Source organism: Varanus komodoensis, unplaced genomic scaffold (genome assembly GCF_004798865.1).
Source record: "Varanus komodoensis strain SLA01 unplaced genomic scaffold, ASM479886v1 scaffold3, whole genome shotgun sequence".
NCBI lineage: Eukaryota > Metazoa > Chordata > Lepidosauria > Squamata > Varanidae > Varanus > Varanus komodoensis.
Window position 1 is genome coordinate 16,048,360 of NW_025335761.1, and position 14,734 is coordinate 16,063,093.

The 14,734-nt window shown below is 41.1% G+C and overlaps 1 protein-coding gene across 4 annotated transcripts in view; it reads left to right on the forward strand.

Annotated features, from left to right (window-relative positions):
* Nucleotides 1-14,734, forward strand: part of SMOC1 (SPARC related modular calcium binding 1) — a 96,983-nt gene that overhangs the window by 50,940 nt on the left and 31,309 nt on the right. For 3 of the 4 annotated variants that reach the window (XM_044436292.1, XM_044436290.1, XM_044436289.1), the window contains exons 6-7: nucleotides 6,363-6,452; nucleotides 8,566-8,646. In XM_044436292.1, the coding sequence (XP_044292227.1) occupies nucleotides 6,363-6,452; nucleotides 8,566-8,646 (171 nt within the window). The remainder of the gene's footprint in view (nucleotides 1-6,362; nucleotides 6,453-8,565; nucleotides 8,647-14,734) is intronic. The other variant, XM_044436291.1, reaches the window with a different exon arrangement.

Sequence of the window (14,734 nt, forward strand, 5' to 3'; positions counted from 1 at the left end):
TTAACAAAAAGAAAGAAGGCCAGAGCAGGCTCCAGCCTCAGTAGCTTTAGAATGACCATATCCAACCTCGTTGCCTCACTTGATACTATGCTATCAAGAAGCTGGGGCTTTTGTTTGCTTGTTTGTTTTTATAGTAGAAGGCTAAGACGGCTTAAATGTGGACACATTTAACTGCATCTTTGTAATTTTTAGGATCTAGCATAACACAAATCAGCCCCCTTGTTTCCAATTCATCTTGAACGTTGTTTTATGCAGAAGCCCAGTCTTTGTTTTCAGCTAGCATCTGCTTGTTGTTGTTCAGTCACAAATTTGTGCCCGACTCTCCGTAACCCCATGGGCAACATTCCTCCAGGTTCTCCTGTCCTCCATCATGCCCAACCCCACACCCATCTCTCCAGTGACCCCATCATAGTATAAAGTTGTACACAAGCAGAGAACTTTGCTCATAACCCCATCAGGCAGTTTGACTAATACAAGCAATCTGGAAGCAGTGCTGCAAGGGGGGTATATCATGTTTCCTAGAAAAAACACAGGTGGGTATGAAGGGCGCCTACTTCACCATGGGGGTCACAAAGCAAAGGACAATCAAACAAGAGAGATATGAAAAAATGTGTGTGTGGTGTCCCTCCTCGATAGTGGTACTTTAGTGTTCAGTTTTAGTGATGTTCAACATTAGAAGATCGGTAGCTGCCATGGGCTGATCCATTCCAGTCCTGCCTACACAGACAAGCCTCCGTTCTCCAGAGTCTGCAGCGGGAGTCTTTCCTAGCCCCATCAGAAGAGGCTGCAGATGGAACATGGGGCCAGCTGCATGCCAAGCATGTGACCTTGACACTGCTGTCACAATCGCATTTCTAGGAATACGCAATATCCATTTGTGCAAGAAATGAATGTCAAAATAAACATTTATTGTACTGAGAATAGCTCATGCAGAAAGAGCCTATTCCATACAACCAAATTGCTATAGTCCCAACATTTTGAAGCAGGTCCCATCTCTCACTGGCTTTATTCATGCTTCTCATTTATTTGATTGCTTTTCCTATTTGTCCTCTTTCTGGAAGCTTAAGGTAGTGTACAGAGTTTTGCCGCATTAATTTTATACTCACAACAACTCTGTAAGGTAGGTTAGACAAAAGATGGTGACCGGCCCAAGGTGACCCTGTGAATTTTATGTCTGAGTGAGGATATAACCCTGGACCTCCTTAGTCTTCATGTGGCACTCTCAGCACTGCGCCATGTTGGCTCTGTCGTTTTGACGAGCAGCGATGGGTGCAGGGACTGCTCCGGTCTCCGTGTGCTGCAAGCATCAGGTTTGTGTGCCAACACAAGAAAAACCCTCCATCTGCTCCAGTGGGCAAAAGCAGTGCAACGCAGTTCTCCCCACCTCTTTATTGTGCTGCTTGTAGGTCTCTGGCCTCTCCCTGGGTGTCCAGGCAAGGGCTGTCATTAGGCAGCGCTAGGGCAAGCACCACTATTTCGCAGTGCATTTCTAGTTGGGTGAATGGCGTTTTTATGCTTTGTATGAACATTTATACATTAGTATGCAGTAGTGTCATCTGGGACCAATGACAGTTTAAGGCTTCTGTTTCGACCAGGAATATTGTGTTACTGCATGAGATGCCCAGCACTGAGCAACCCCTGGGGCTCTGTGTAGACACATTGTCCTATCAGTTTCCAGACTGCAAGGTGCACAGATTTAAGGGCAGGGAGAAAACCTGTCTAATTTCACTCACAGTGCTGGCTAGAAAATTTACACATTCTGCCAGTCACTGTGCTTGACCCTCTATTGGTTGGACGAGAGGGGAGGGGAGGGGAAGGGGAAGGGGAAGGGAAGGATGAGGCTACCCATGCTTAGCCAATCCTTGCTTCACTCTCTAAGCTATAAAACTTCTACCATCACTGACAGAGAGAGTTTGGCTCCCCTGAGCAGCTGTGTCATCTCTGAATGAGCAGTGCAAGGCAGAGGAGAGTTTGATGGAAAGTTTGCAGTGGGAGGTAGTTAGTGGGAGATAGCTTGAACCTTTGGTGATACAGAGAGGTGTCCTGCATTAAGATTTCAGGAGTCAAGGTTTTCAAAGCCATTCCCAAGCGAGGCCCCTCCCCGCAGCAGCCATGGGTCCTCTTGACACAACCCCTTTAAAGAACTGCTACCAGGCAGAGAGGGTGCTTTGTCTGTGGTGAGAATAAACTCATTGTACACCCAGACAATTAACTCTTCAAGTGACTTGCCAGTCTCTCTAAAGCCACTGTGCTCCCTCTCAGTCTATCTGGAGCTCTATTCAGACACTTAAGCACAGCATTTTTGTTTTATTATTCGAGAAAAAAAGTTCTTCACTGGAATAGCTGGAGCGGATCAACATTGTCCTCACAATGGCATTTATCTCTAGCTGGCAGTGAATGTGTCAATCAGGAATCAAAAAGCCAAACAGAAGAGGCTTTGAGTCGTGTCATGAGGGTTCGAACTGACTTCCAGCTGCTTTTCTCGTGCACCAAAGAATCGTGCTGTCTGTTGCAGAAGCACCCTTGCTGGCCATTGCTGGATCACACAGTCTTTGTGGGCCATTCCTCCTCCTCCTGGCTATGGGCACCCCTGCAGGAGAGCTGTTGGCGTGGGGGAGGGTGGACTAATCGATTCCAGAAAGTCTCATTTTACTTGGGGGATGATTCCGATAACGTACTGCTGCAATTAGCCCTGGCAGTGTTTGCAAAATGCAGGCGCAGCTTACTTCCGAAGGCTTCAGTTCTCTCAGGTTTGGAGCTCATGATGGATTTGAATTTCAAAGTACTTGGATTCTAACCAAACCTTTTCATATTTGTAGTCTCCCTCAGACTCTGCTCTCTTGGACTGAGATAACTATAGGTCTGATATCTGCACAGTGGGGTAGTGTTAATTATAAAGCAGAACCCTTTTATCAAAATCAGAATTGGAGCTCTCTGTGCAATTCCACAGCACATTTAACTATTAGTAATTCACAATCCTGTTTGGATGCTTCATGGCTGCATCTGTGTTTTTGAGCAATTATCTCATTCCAGTAATCTATATCAAGTTTATTGAGAACTCAGGGTAAAACCAGGAATGCATAACATTCAGGCTGGTTCTGCAACTGATTCTCTTCCTTCTTGTACTTTCCAGAACCCAAAAGTCAAAGAGGTGTGTACAAATGAAGCAAACATGTCTTTCCATAAACATTAGTAGAATCTGTCTCTAATATTACCAGGCTTATAAAAGTGGCAGGTGGGCAGGCAATGGAATTAGGTTTATGTAGTTCTTTCCAAATGTGTAATTGCACTTACACCTGAGAGTATAGTGTATGGTTGTTGTAACATATAGATGTTCTTTCTCCATGAAGGCCAGGACACAGTACATGACAGTTATCTCATTATATGAAACATGTACAAAGCAAGTTGCAAGTTATAGCTGTCATATCTGTTTCCTGCGCAAGTATGTTTACCAGTGTGCTTGCAACATTCAATTTGTCATTTAACTAACCTGCATGTCTGTGGACTATAAATGCCAAATAATATTTTGTACAGGTAAAATGGAAAATATCCACAACAGAATATCATTGCTGCAGCAGCTATATTTTTAATTCACCCTTCATCCAAGGGAAGCATGTACAAAACAAGATCCCAAATGGTCATATAATCCTAACATAAAGTTGAAAAAACCCAGAATATAGTCTTCAATTATTTAAAAGTCAATAGAATGTAAAGGGCCAAACAAAACACTTAAAATTCTGGGAGTTTGCTTGGCATTGAAAGGATAATAACGTTGGCAATGGTCACATTTCTGGGGAGAAGGAATTCAGCAATGGGGTGCTATAACAGAGAAGGCATTCTGCCATCTTAACCCATAACACATGAGAAATGGTTTGAGAGCTTCCCAGCAGGTGTTTGGATGCAGACAGGCTGATACAGAGAAGGGCATTCTTTCAGGTATTGAGGTCACATTATGTCCAAGCTTTAAAAGAATTATTTTAGAAAAACAAGCACTCTGCCTTCTCTTCAAAAATTATCTCAGAATTTTGCAGGACTGATTTACTTATTGGCAGGAACATTTCTGAAAAGAACCATTTATTTCTTGGAAGAAATGAAAGACCAGCTGCTTCATATGGAGTCAAGCCCTTTGTCAGTCTACACAGGTTGGCAACAGTAGCAGCACGGTTTCAGGCAAGCCTTTTTCTTCTGCCTCTAGGAGTTGTTAGGAATTGAACTCAGTACTTTCTATGGGCAAACCATATGCCCTATCACTGTGCTGTAGTCCTTTAAGAAAAGGTTGAACCAGTTCTCTGTTGCAACTGATGGAGATCTTGCTGGTAGAAAAACAGAACCAGCAATCTTGCCACTTATTAAAAAACCTGAAACCTGGGACCATTGCCTGCTTAACCACTCTGAAAGCATTAAGATAAGCTTTTCCTTGGCTTTTCCTCACAACAGGCTAGCTAATTTAAGCCTAGTTGATTTCAAGAGGCTTTAAGCACAACTAGGGGCCAAAATAGTTAAAAATCTGTATCTGGCAGCTACATCTTTTTAATTTTTAATCGAGGGTAGGAACACAACACCCCCCACCACCAGTCTGTGTCCTAATATTGACAGGGAAAAGGGCTTTTTTCAGAACTAAACTGAGATTTCTGCACCTGCCCTGGAGTAAAAATGACAAAAAGATGTAGCTACTAGACACAGATTTGACGTCGTGTCTCTTTGGACCCTGTCCATAGCATTCGCTTCCCAGTCATTTTGAATTCTCACTTGTATCCAAGTTTTATTTTTAAGGACATAATTAAACCATAATGATCCAATCACAGATCTTGATTAAAGATTACAACACTGTATGTCTCTCTTCACTTTTCCTTTTTAAGTGCTTTAAAAAATTGTCTTTCATCCTATATTTCTTATCATCAACCTGCTCTTTTTGGGTGAATTCTGTGGACTTGAGGGTACTATTTCCTCTGTTCTTAGAAACTCTGCTTTTGGATTATACCATTGAGAAATTCCAAATTGGTAGTTACTACTTCAGTAAAAATGGGATAGGATTTCTGCTTTAAACATTGCCTTACATTTCATCACATTCTGCTTTAGTTTTGAAACTGAGATTTTCTTTCTTTATCTTGTATCAGGGCATGATGACACAGAATGTGTGACACAGTATGAAGTAAATGTCCCCAAAGTCCCATTATGACACTGGTTTTTGTATGCCTACATGACCCAGTTAGCCAGACATACAGTACTCTTATGGTTTTATTTTTTTCCCATGGTAATTCTTTCATTCTTACAGCACATAGAGCAAATACTAGCCAAGGAGGACAACCTTGCATTGCTGGCATGCATGAAGTAGCTTTGGAATAAAGCCTAGATCCAGATGCTTGCGACCTGGAACTCTCTGCAGAGTGAGCTCATCAGACGTCTGGTCTAGTCAACCATGGATCGAAGCAGCACCAAAGCATGACTCTGCACCCCTTTGCTTCATTCTGTGGCCAAATTTCAACACAGACTATTTTTCTTTATGGTTTTCATTTGTTTTGGATGTTTCTTAGTTTAAGCTTTTAATAGAACTGTTTCATGGTTATCTCTGGGCTTGGAAAGTTTCTGAACAAGAGGGAGGGCAATAAGACAACTATGTTGGTACTTGGAATTTGCCAGTGTAAACATTAAAAATAATATGATTGCAGCTTAATGTCTCCGCAGCAAACTGTGATCCTTCTTAGGAAGTTTCAGAAAATTAAGCTATTTAAGCAAAGATAACAAAGAATACATGGCAGGCTTGCTACTATGCAGCGTGTTATTGGATTCTCATGTCCATTGATTACATGTTGGCCTTCTGCTGAAGCTTCCTTGGTTTCCCTTTTCGGTGCAGCAAGACATGACTGAGCCTGTGGATGGACCAATACATGATGTGACTGTAATGCTGCATTCCCCCAGACCTTGGGAATGTGAAATATGCCACCTGTAGCTGTAGTCACTGTATTCAGGAAACATGTCACACCACCATATGGAGGGTAGTTCTGTGAACAGGGCCAGGCAAAGCGAGGTAGGTCCAACTGATCCATCTCCACATCCAGCCACACACCTGTGCGCATGCACACAAGCACACACACTCTTCACTGGGAAAGGGGAATGTTGTTTGATTCTGGTCCATGTGAGGAATATGAAAGGTGGCAAGAGCTTTCTAATTCTGTTTTTTAAAAAATGTATCAATAGGTTAATCTTTAAGAAAATGCCATGAAATATGTTGTCTATGTGTTTTGATTCTTGAATGTATGTCTATGTTATCTTTTTTTCTGATGGACTTGGCCGGGCCATGTAAAAATCCCAATCATTCAACAGTACTGGAGAGTAGATAGTATTTACCTCAATAATGGTAGTTTCTTTTCGATTTTTTTTAACTCTCAATTCAGATGACGGTTCAAAACCAACACCCACCATGGAGACCCAACCTGTTTTTGATGGAGAAGGTAAGAACCTCCAGAATTTCTCTCTCTAAATATGTTTGGCTCCATAATTCTGTTACCCCAAAAAGAAAATGTGCACCACCACATCATGCCCTTCTCTCTTTAATAAAATTGATAATGTTGGGAGCAAATCCAGATTTTGCTTTTGTTGAACTACACAACCTATAGAGCACGCTAATCTTTCTTTTCATATACAATAGGAGTAGCAACACTTACTACCAAAATACATGGAATTGGAATTAAGTTCCTTTTAAAACTTGGCGTGATAGTATTAAAAATTCTCTTGTAAGATAGACATGATGGTTGACAATTTCAGCTGCACTGCAGTGGTTTTAAGGTGACCAGTTTTGCAAGAAAATAAAGTGTTCTTGTTCAGACAACCCACGGAAACAGAATGAATAGTTAGAACTGCTGAACTAAACTAATTATGCAATATCATAACTCTGTGCTACCATTATCTGAGTTTTGAAAATTGGGGCTTGGTTTTTTCAGCTTGAACACCCACTGAATCCTAAGGCACATGCAGTTAGACTGAGCTAAGTCTTTACTTGCTCCTCATTCCATAGAAGTTGAGAAACAAATCCAAATTACCTTGCTGTGTTTCTCTTTAAATACCTGCTTTCCTTTAAATAATGTGTTTTTCCCCTTTGCAACATGAAATGTGCAGTTTTGAAAGAGTTTTAAAATTAGGATCATTTCGTAATTTCTCCCCAAGTAAATTCTTGCTTTCATATTTTCTTTTAAAAAAAAATGTAAAACAGGGCTTCAGCCCCCTTGCACATTGTTGGCTGGGGAACTATCGATGTGGACTGTGGTTTGGGTTTGATGTTCAGTCCATGATAATACTATTTCAAAGCAAATCTATATCAGAAGATGTTTTGTTTTTAACTGTGGGGCACCCTCTCCCAACCTAGCATGCTTCAGTTGTGTCAGACTGCAGTCTCCATCACCGCAGGCAGCAGGGATGTGCAAGCTGGGAAAAGCTGCTATGAAGTATCTACCATCATGATCTATTGGGAAGATGCATCAGTACAGATTTAGTTCCCTGAATGTCTGTGTACTTTCATAGTGATACGATGCAAAAGAAACTCCTGTTGATAGAGAATTCTTGGAGATTACTGCTTTCCCTACTCATTATTTGACATAAACACTTTGCACTTGTTAGTCCCTTGGTGTAAGAAAAAAAAGCACTAAAAGCTTGGGTGTAGCAATGAATAATAGGGTTTTGTTGCACAATTTTGCAAATAGTATGGAATTAGACCCGATTTTTATGTGTTCTTACACTGCTCTAAGCATTTGCTACATTGTTATGGCATCAAGAACATCTACTCTGACTGCACAGGTCATAGCAGTCTTGAATGTATATATGCTTTGATAGGCATACCCTGTCTTGCATAAAAAATAAAGTTCTTAGGGTAGCTTACAGGATAAAAGCAATCCAATTAAAACAACTGTAATAAAATGATTAATATAGTAAAGTGTGATATAGGATTAAACAAAGATCAAAACAAGATTAAAATATGAGGGGAAAGGATCAAATGTAAGAGTTAGCATAGATTAATAACAACAGGAATTAAAAAGCTTGGGGGAATAAAAAGCTTGTAGGCTTGTGTTAGAAGGGCATTTGCCTGTCAACCTTTCTGGAGGGGTTATTCCACAGGGTGCAATGGCCAAAGAGGTCTTCTCATCCAGAGCCACCAGCTGCACAATGGTTGATAGGACTCTTGGGACACCAGTGGTCGCAAGTGATGCCTTTATTGAGAATGGCTCAGGCTGTGAACCCAAGGAGTGCCCTGATACTCCTATTTGCTCTGCTTCTAGAACTGAACTGGACCAAAAGCTCATCTGCCAAATAAATATACAAAAGTTCAGCTGAGAGAAGAAGAGGGCAAACTAATTCTCTTTTGGAAGCTAGTTTAGTTTTCATGTGATACAGGGAATTAAAAAAGATATATTTAAGGCATCCTTTCCTGTTCACCATGGCTGGATCCAAATTGTTGCATGCAGTCCTTTTCTTGTACTGTGGGGCTTTTCAGCTCCTCTTTCATAATTAAAAAAATGGCACTCTGTTTATTAAATACAGATTCTTGTTAAGACCCCTGTTCTTGCTTTTCAGAAATCACAGCTCCCACACTTTGGATAAAGCATTTGGTCATCAAAGATTCTAAACTGAACAGCTCTAGTATGAAAAATTCAGGTAAGTCTTACTTTTTAAAAGGGAACAAAGTTTAGATAGATAAGTCACATTTTTCTCATTATCTTCTATATTTCTTGATTGCAAGTCATTGTTCTGTTCAATAATAATAGTAATAAATAACCTCAGTAGTAATAATAATACAAAACCCAGAGCCACAGTTCAGTTGATGGAAGCTTATTTTCCTTTCTTTCTATAGTTTTTTCTACTGTTTTATCTACTATTGGCTTAATGGTTGGACTTGGTTTGGAAATTTGTTTCACATATACTTAAGGGCAGCTAGGGCACATGTAATGGAAAAGTTGGCTTAGCTAAACTAAATATATACCATACAAATTAAATCTATATGCAATCAACTTCATAATCAGAACAGGTCATGTTTAATCTCTCAATTTTATTGACTCTGGTAGCATAGCAGTTGTTGTATCTGATACTAGTTGAAACACCCAGCTCTAGAGGCTGAATTTGGAATTAAAAACTGAAAAGGTAGTATATTTTATAGAGCACTTCCAAAAAGGACACTTGCAACCTCCATTGTTGGACTAAGGGAAGCAGCATCTGTTAATCATCATGCATTTTATTGTATGATAAAAATGAGATTAAATTTTTGTTGCAGAATTGGAACCCAAATTGTTGTTTGTTACTTATGAGCTGTCACCATACACTTCTGTGATTCCCCTACAGAGTAACTATTAGTATGCTAAATTGAGGGATATTTTATGCTTATCAGCCCCTCCCTCTAGGATTATGGGGACAGGTACATGAATGTGTTGTTATGTGCTGTCAAGTTCTGGCAGTTTAAGAAAGAGGCAGACAAGCTAAAAAGGGTTCAGAGGAGGGCAGCAAGGATGACCCAGGGACTGGAAACAAACCCCTTTGAGGAAAGATTGAAAAAACTAGGCATGCTTAGCCTCAAAAAGAGAAAGCTAAGGGGAGGTATGGGAGCACCTCTGCAAGGCTGTCTCAGAGAGGAAGGCCATGATCTCTTCACAGTCATCCCAGAGAGCAGCACATGGAACAATGGGCGCAAGTTGCAGGAAGCCAGGTTCCAGCTGAGCACCAGGACAGAAGAACTTCCTGGCTGTTAGCACAGTTTGACTGTGCAGCCAATGACCTAGGGAGGTTCTGAGCTCTCCCACCACAGAGGCATTCAGGATGCGACTGGACAGCCATCTAAGAGGGATGGTTTAACTGGGAGTCCTGCTCTGAGCAAGGGGCTGGACCTGATGTCCCCTTCCAGCTCTACTGTTCTATGACTCCATGACATTGTCTTCAATCTATGGCAAGCCAAAAGCTCTCCAAAATGCCCTGTCTGTGACAGCTCAGCTCAGCTGTTCTATATTCAACGCTGTGGCTTCCTTTATGGAGTTAATCCATTTCATATTTGGTCTTCCTTTTCTTCTTCTGCCTTCTACTTTCCCTAACATGATTATCATCTACATGAAAACATAAAGAAATGTTAGTATAAGCTGGGCAGTATCTATCCATGGTGAACCAGCAGCCATTTCTGTGACTTCGCTTTCTGGGAAAAATACAGCTATGATGATAGAGGGGACTGCTGGCTCAATGACTTCACTCTCATCTTTCTCTACATGCTCCTGTTCTTATGTACACAATCTCATCTAGGATCTTCATGGTGTGAATAGATCACATGTGCTGAGAACTGCAGCTAAAATACCTGTTTGCAGTTCTTTGATATGTCAATTGAATGCAAAGAACACATGGACTAGAAAATATATTTGAATTAAAAATGGGCCTCGAGCTTCATCTCATATTACCAGTACTCGTGGGGAGTGCATTTTAGTCAAATATTTTTTTCATTTATGAAAATATCCCTAGATATTTCTGCATAGTGCAACTCAAACCTGCAGTTACTTTCATTTGTTTCTTAACATTGTATCCAAATTAGTTCTACTTAGAGGAGACCCAGTGATATGAATAGATTTCAGCAACTAACAGTGGCTGTAACCCTTAGTGTTAAATAACGAGACAAAACATTTAATGACAATGAGTCCAGTTCTGAGCCTGACCAGCAGTAGAACTGTAGCTAATCATTGTGGCCAAACACTGGACAATCTTCTAAATGTTGGCTTGCCCAGCATATCTTGCTTAAGTGTGGTATGACTTGTTCTTTATCACTTTGTGCTAAGAAACTAAAAATTAGGTAACTTTTGCATTTGGTAGAGTGATTTCAGTTTCTTGTTGTATGTTATAATGTTTTCCTTTTAAGGTTTGCAGCTGCTTGTGTAGCTATAAGTCAACTGCTGCATTTTGATTGCCTTTTACTGGTTCCCTGGAAGAAAATGAAAGCTTCTAAATTTAAGGAAATGTAGACGCATTTTATAACCCTGTTGCTACATATGTTAACAGTATCATGGAAGTTTCAGCTGTAAAATACATCAGTTCACATAGACCATGTTCCTCAGAGAAATGGTTTGTTTCCTAAAGTATTGGTTTAATTTCTCATAGGTGCAAAGTTTTCCAGAGCATATTATAAATGATGACCAGTTACTGGCTCTTGACTTTGCACCACAGTGTTTAATATTGTCAAGCAAGATTCTAATATCTGAGAAATTCTGTTCATACTGTCCCTGACTGGATGCCCCGCACTTTTAGAAAACATCCCCCCTTATTCAAGATGTTATTGCTCCCTTTCAAGCTAGGTTACCAGGGCTGTGAACCAAATGGGTGGAATTCTCAAATCCCATCTGTTTGAACATTAATAGTTCTCAGCTGTTGTAGTAACAATGTTCTTTTGAGTTAAGTATGCTTTACCTTACTTAGGCTATGTACTTTCAGAAGGATTAGGAAATCTGAAGTGTTTACTATGGTTCTAGAGAATGACTAACTTGGTGACATGTGAAGCTCAAGGTTCTGGATCTGTTGTCAACATTTTAAACATAGGTAGTCATGAAATTCTTGGAGAATTCATATGATCAGCAGGAGGCATTGCTGGCATCTTCCACTGGTTAAGTGGTTCATAATGATGGGAATGGCTCTTAGTTTGGAGTTGATCTCAGATTCTGGCTCTGGTGATTCCTTGGGTGGCTGGAAAAAGCTAAATTAGAGGATGGGCAGACTTGAATGAGGCAAAGCAATGGAATCTTAGATTGTTTTGCCTCCTTTATAGTCATGTAAAGAGGCTGCTAATCAATATAAGCATTGCCCAGTTTGATTCTTCTAAGCTGTTCACAGGCGGAATAAGTTCCACTCCTGACACTGGGCAGCATGGAGTTGGTCTCAGAGCACGTTTTTAACAAGGGACAATGTAATGGCTGTTTTACTGCAAGGCTTTACTCAGATCCTTTGTACTGCAAAATGTTGGTCTCGGGCAAAGAGAGATTCCAACTATGTAGTCATTCCACACTGTCAACCTTTTAAGAAAACCACAGGATGATGTAATGAGTGGATAAATGGAAATATAAACAGTTCAGGGAAAGCCAGCAGTAGCAGTCAAGTAAATACTTTGCAGTGACTAGTGGTTTGTACATGACGTTATTTGAAAGGAAGAATGAGTAATCTATTAAGGTTAGCAGCTGAAGACAGGTTTGTATGTGTTTGTCTTTAAAAAAAATCAATTCAGCCTTGATGTTTATTTCAGCAAGCTATTCCTTGGGTAAATGCCATCGCTGTACCACTTAATTATGTTTAGTCCTGGCACCCAGGAATCATCTGGGCACCTTTATAAGCTAAAGTCTTGAGCAGGCAGAAAACATTCACTGCAATTTAAGCAATTCACATGAAGACTCAAGGATTTGCTTTAGAATAAAAGCTACTTCACTTGGAGCTCAGTTTCTGTGGCATTTCTTGAAGATGTTCTCAACCTTCAGTCACCTTGGAATTCTTTACTGCCACGTGACAGTAAAAAGAAATGAAGAAAAGTGCACAGTGGACTTAACTGCACATATGACCCCCATACGGGAGGAGTGGTCTCCAGGGCAACCTTCCCTAATCTGGGTCCCTTGAGGTGTTTTATGAGATATACTGGCTGGAATGATGGGAGTTGTTGTTCAATGCTCTGGTGGTCACCAGGCTGTGGGAACTCCTCTGAGGTGTGCCAAATCCCTTGTCCCCTATTCAGAAACATTTGCAAACTAGGAGTCCTTGACCAGGCCTACAGGATTAAGTTAACCAGAAAATCTGAGAACAAGGCATGCAACGGGTAGGCTGTCGCCATTATTCCTCCCAGCTGGGCAGTAGGCCTGAATGATGGCTAACAAGACAGATGATAGTGGCACTGGTTAAAAGGGTGCAAATTGCCCAACAGCAGCATGTTACTGGAAGGGTTTACAGTACAAGGATGTTAGGGGACAACCAGCAAGGTGTAGGAGGACCACAAGGCTTTCAAAAGCTACTGAGGAAATAATCTTTCATTTAGAGTCTCCAAGGCTAGGCTGCTATTGGAGAAGATGGCTGACCCTTCTGGAAAGTTACTGTGTACCGTCAGCAGTTATCTAAATGATTCTGATTTGTTGTATAGAGTAACTTGCTAGATAAACTGTCACTGTTCTTTCAAGATAAACATCTTTGCCTGCCTGTAATCGGGACTGAAATATTGATGTTAAAGGATGATGAGGAGCTAAAGTGAGCTTATTAACTTTGCAGAGTCCTCCTTTCCATGGAAGTGGAATTTCTAGTCTCTTAGGAAGGTGCTTGCTTGTTCTTTGGAGCAGCTGGGATAAAGGCCATGGGGAAGGCAAGCTGAAGTTTACTAATGGGCCTCAGTGGCTCCTCTATCTATCTATCTATATCTATCTATCATTTTTATATGCTATTCCAATACTAAAAGTCTCTGGATGGCTTACATTTATTGTGGTCCAACATTTGCAATCTGATATTTGTGGGTGGTCAAGCTAATACAATGATTGATTTCTGTTCCACAGAAATGTTAATGCAAAAGCTTCCCTGGTTAAGGGGTATGTGTGTGTGTGAAGTTACCCTTCAAGAGTTGGCCCCTGCACAGCACTCATGGTTTTTCCCATTGGGTTGTGAGGTGATGTGATGTATTTTATTTCTAAATGTGTACATTTATTTCTATGCAAATAGATGTCCCTTTTGGCACTCTTCATGTGAGCCTCCACCATCAAAGCACATAATACAGCTTTTGGTGAAAAAGGGGCAAAAGACTTACAAAAGATTCAGGAGAAAATACAGAATGGGAAAAAAAGGTTGGTCAGAGTCTGCACACGCACAACAACAAGAGGAGTAAGGAACACAGTCAGTTTCAGTTCACAAAGCAATTAGCAGTTCAAGAAATACCGTGTAGCTGGCTCAGCTTTGTGCTAGACTGCCTGCCTGGTTCCTTGAAGACCCTGTATGGCCATGACAACGTTCCCCTGGTGCCTGGACCAGTTCTTTCCCACTTTGGTTGGGGGAAACTACACCTGAGCACCCACACGGGAGAACCCTTGGGCAACCTTTCCGCATGCTGTGTCAAGCTCCCTTACTTCCTCAGAGACTCACTCTTGACAGCTGGGCTGGAAGAGGAAAGACATCCAGTGGCCCTTTCCAGTGGAAAGCACTGCTCTGCTCCCTTAGCTCAGGATTTCAGGAGAATCTCTGAATGTCTGGCAATGGTTCATCTGCATCTCTGAGATGGATCTGAGGCAATCCCTGCTGTTCAGGCCCCCGGACAGTTCAGTACTGAATAGACCGGCTAAGTGGTGGCACTCAGCTTACAGATGATTGCAGGTTCATTGCAGTGCCAGCACCAGGTGATGAGGCCTTTTGCGAAAGGAGAAATCTGCAGTGGATTGCAGAAGGGGGTTTCTGTCTCTTGCACCTGGGCAAGATGGATCCCACACAGTCTGGCCAAGTGGGCCATTCCAGGCTCAAAGAGATTAAAAATATAGAAGTTTAGGGTGAAAGGATTCACATTCCAGAAAATGTAAACACCATTAGAATACATAATGCTTGCTTATGTAAACATCACTTACAAGCAGATTCATTGCAAGCATGGCAGGTTTTGGAATGGATGCCAGAATTTTTATTAGAAGTGATGGAAAAACAATATATGACCCACTTTTAAAACTTTTGATGGCAAATCTAATTCCCAATTAGAGCTGGTGTGGTATATCATTGGTGACTACAA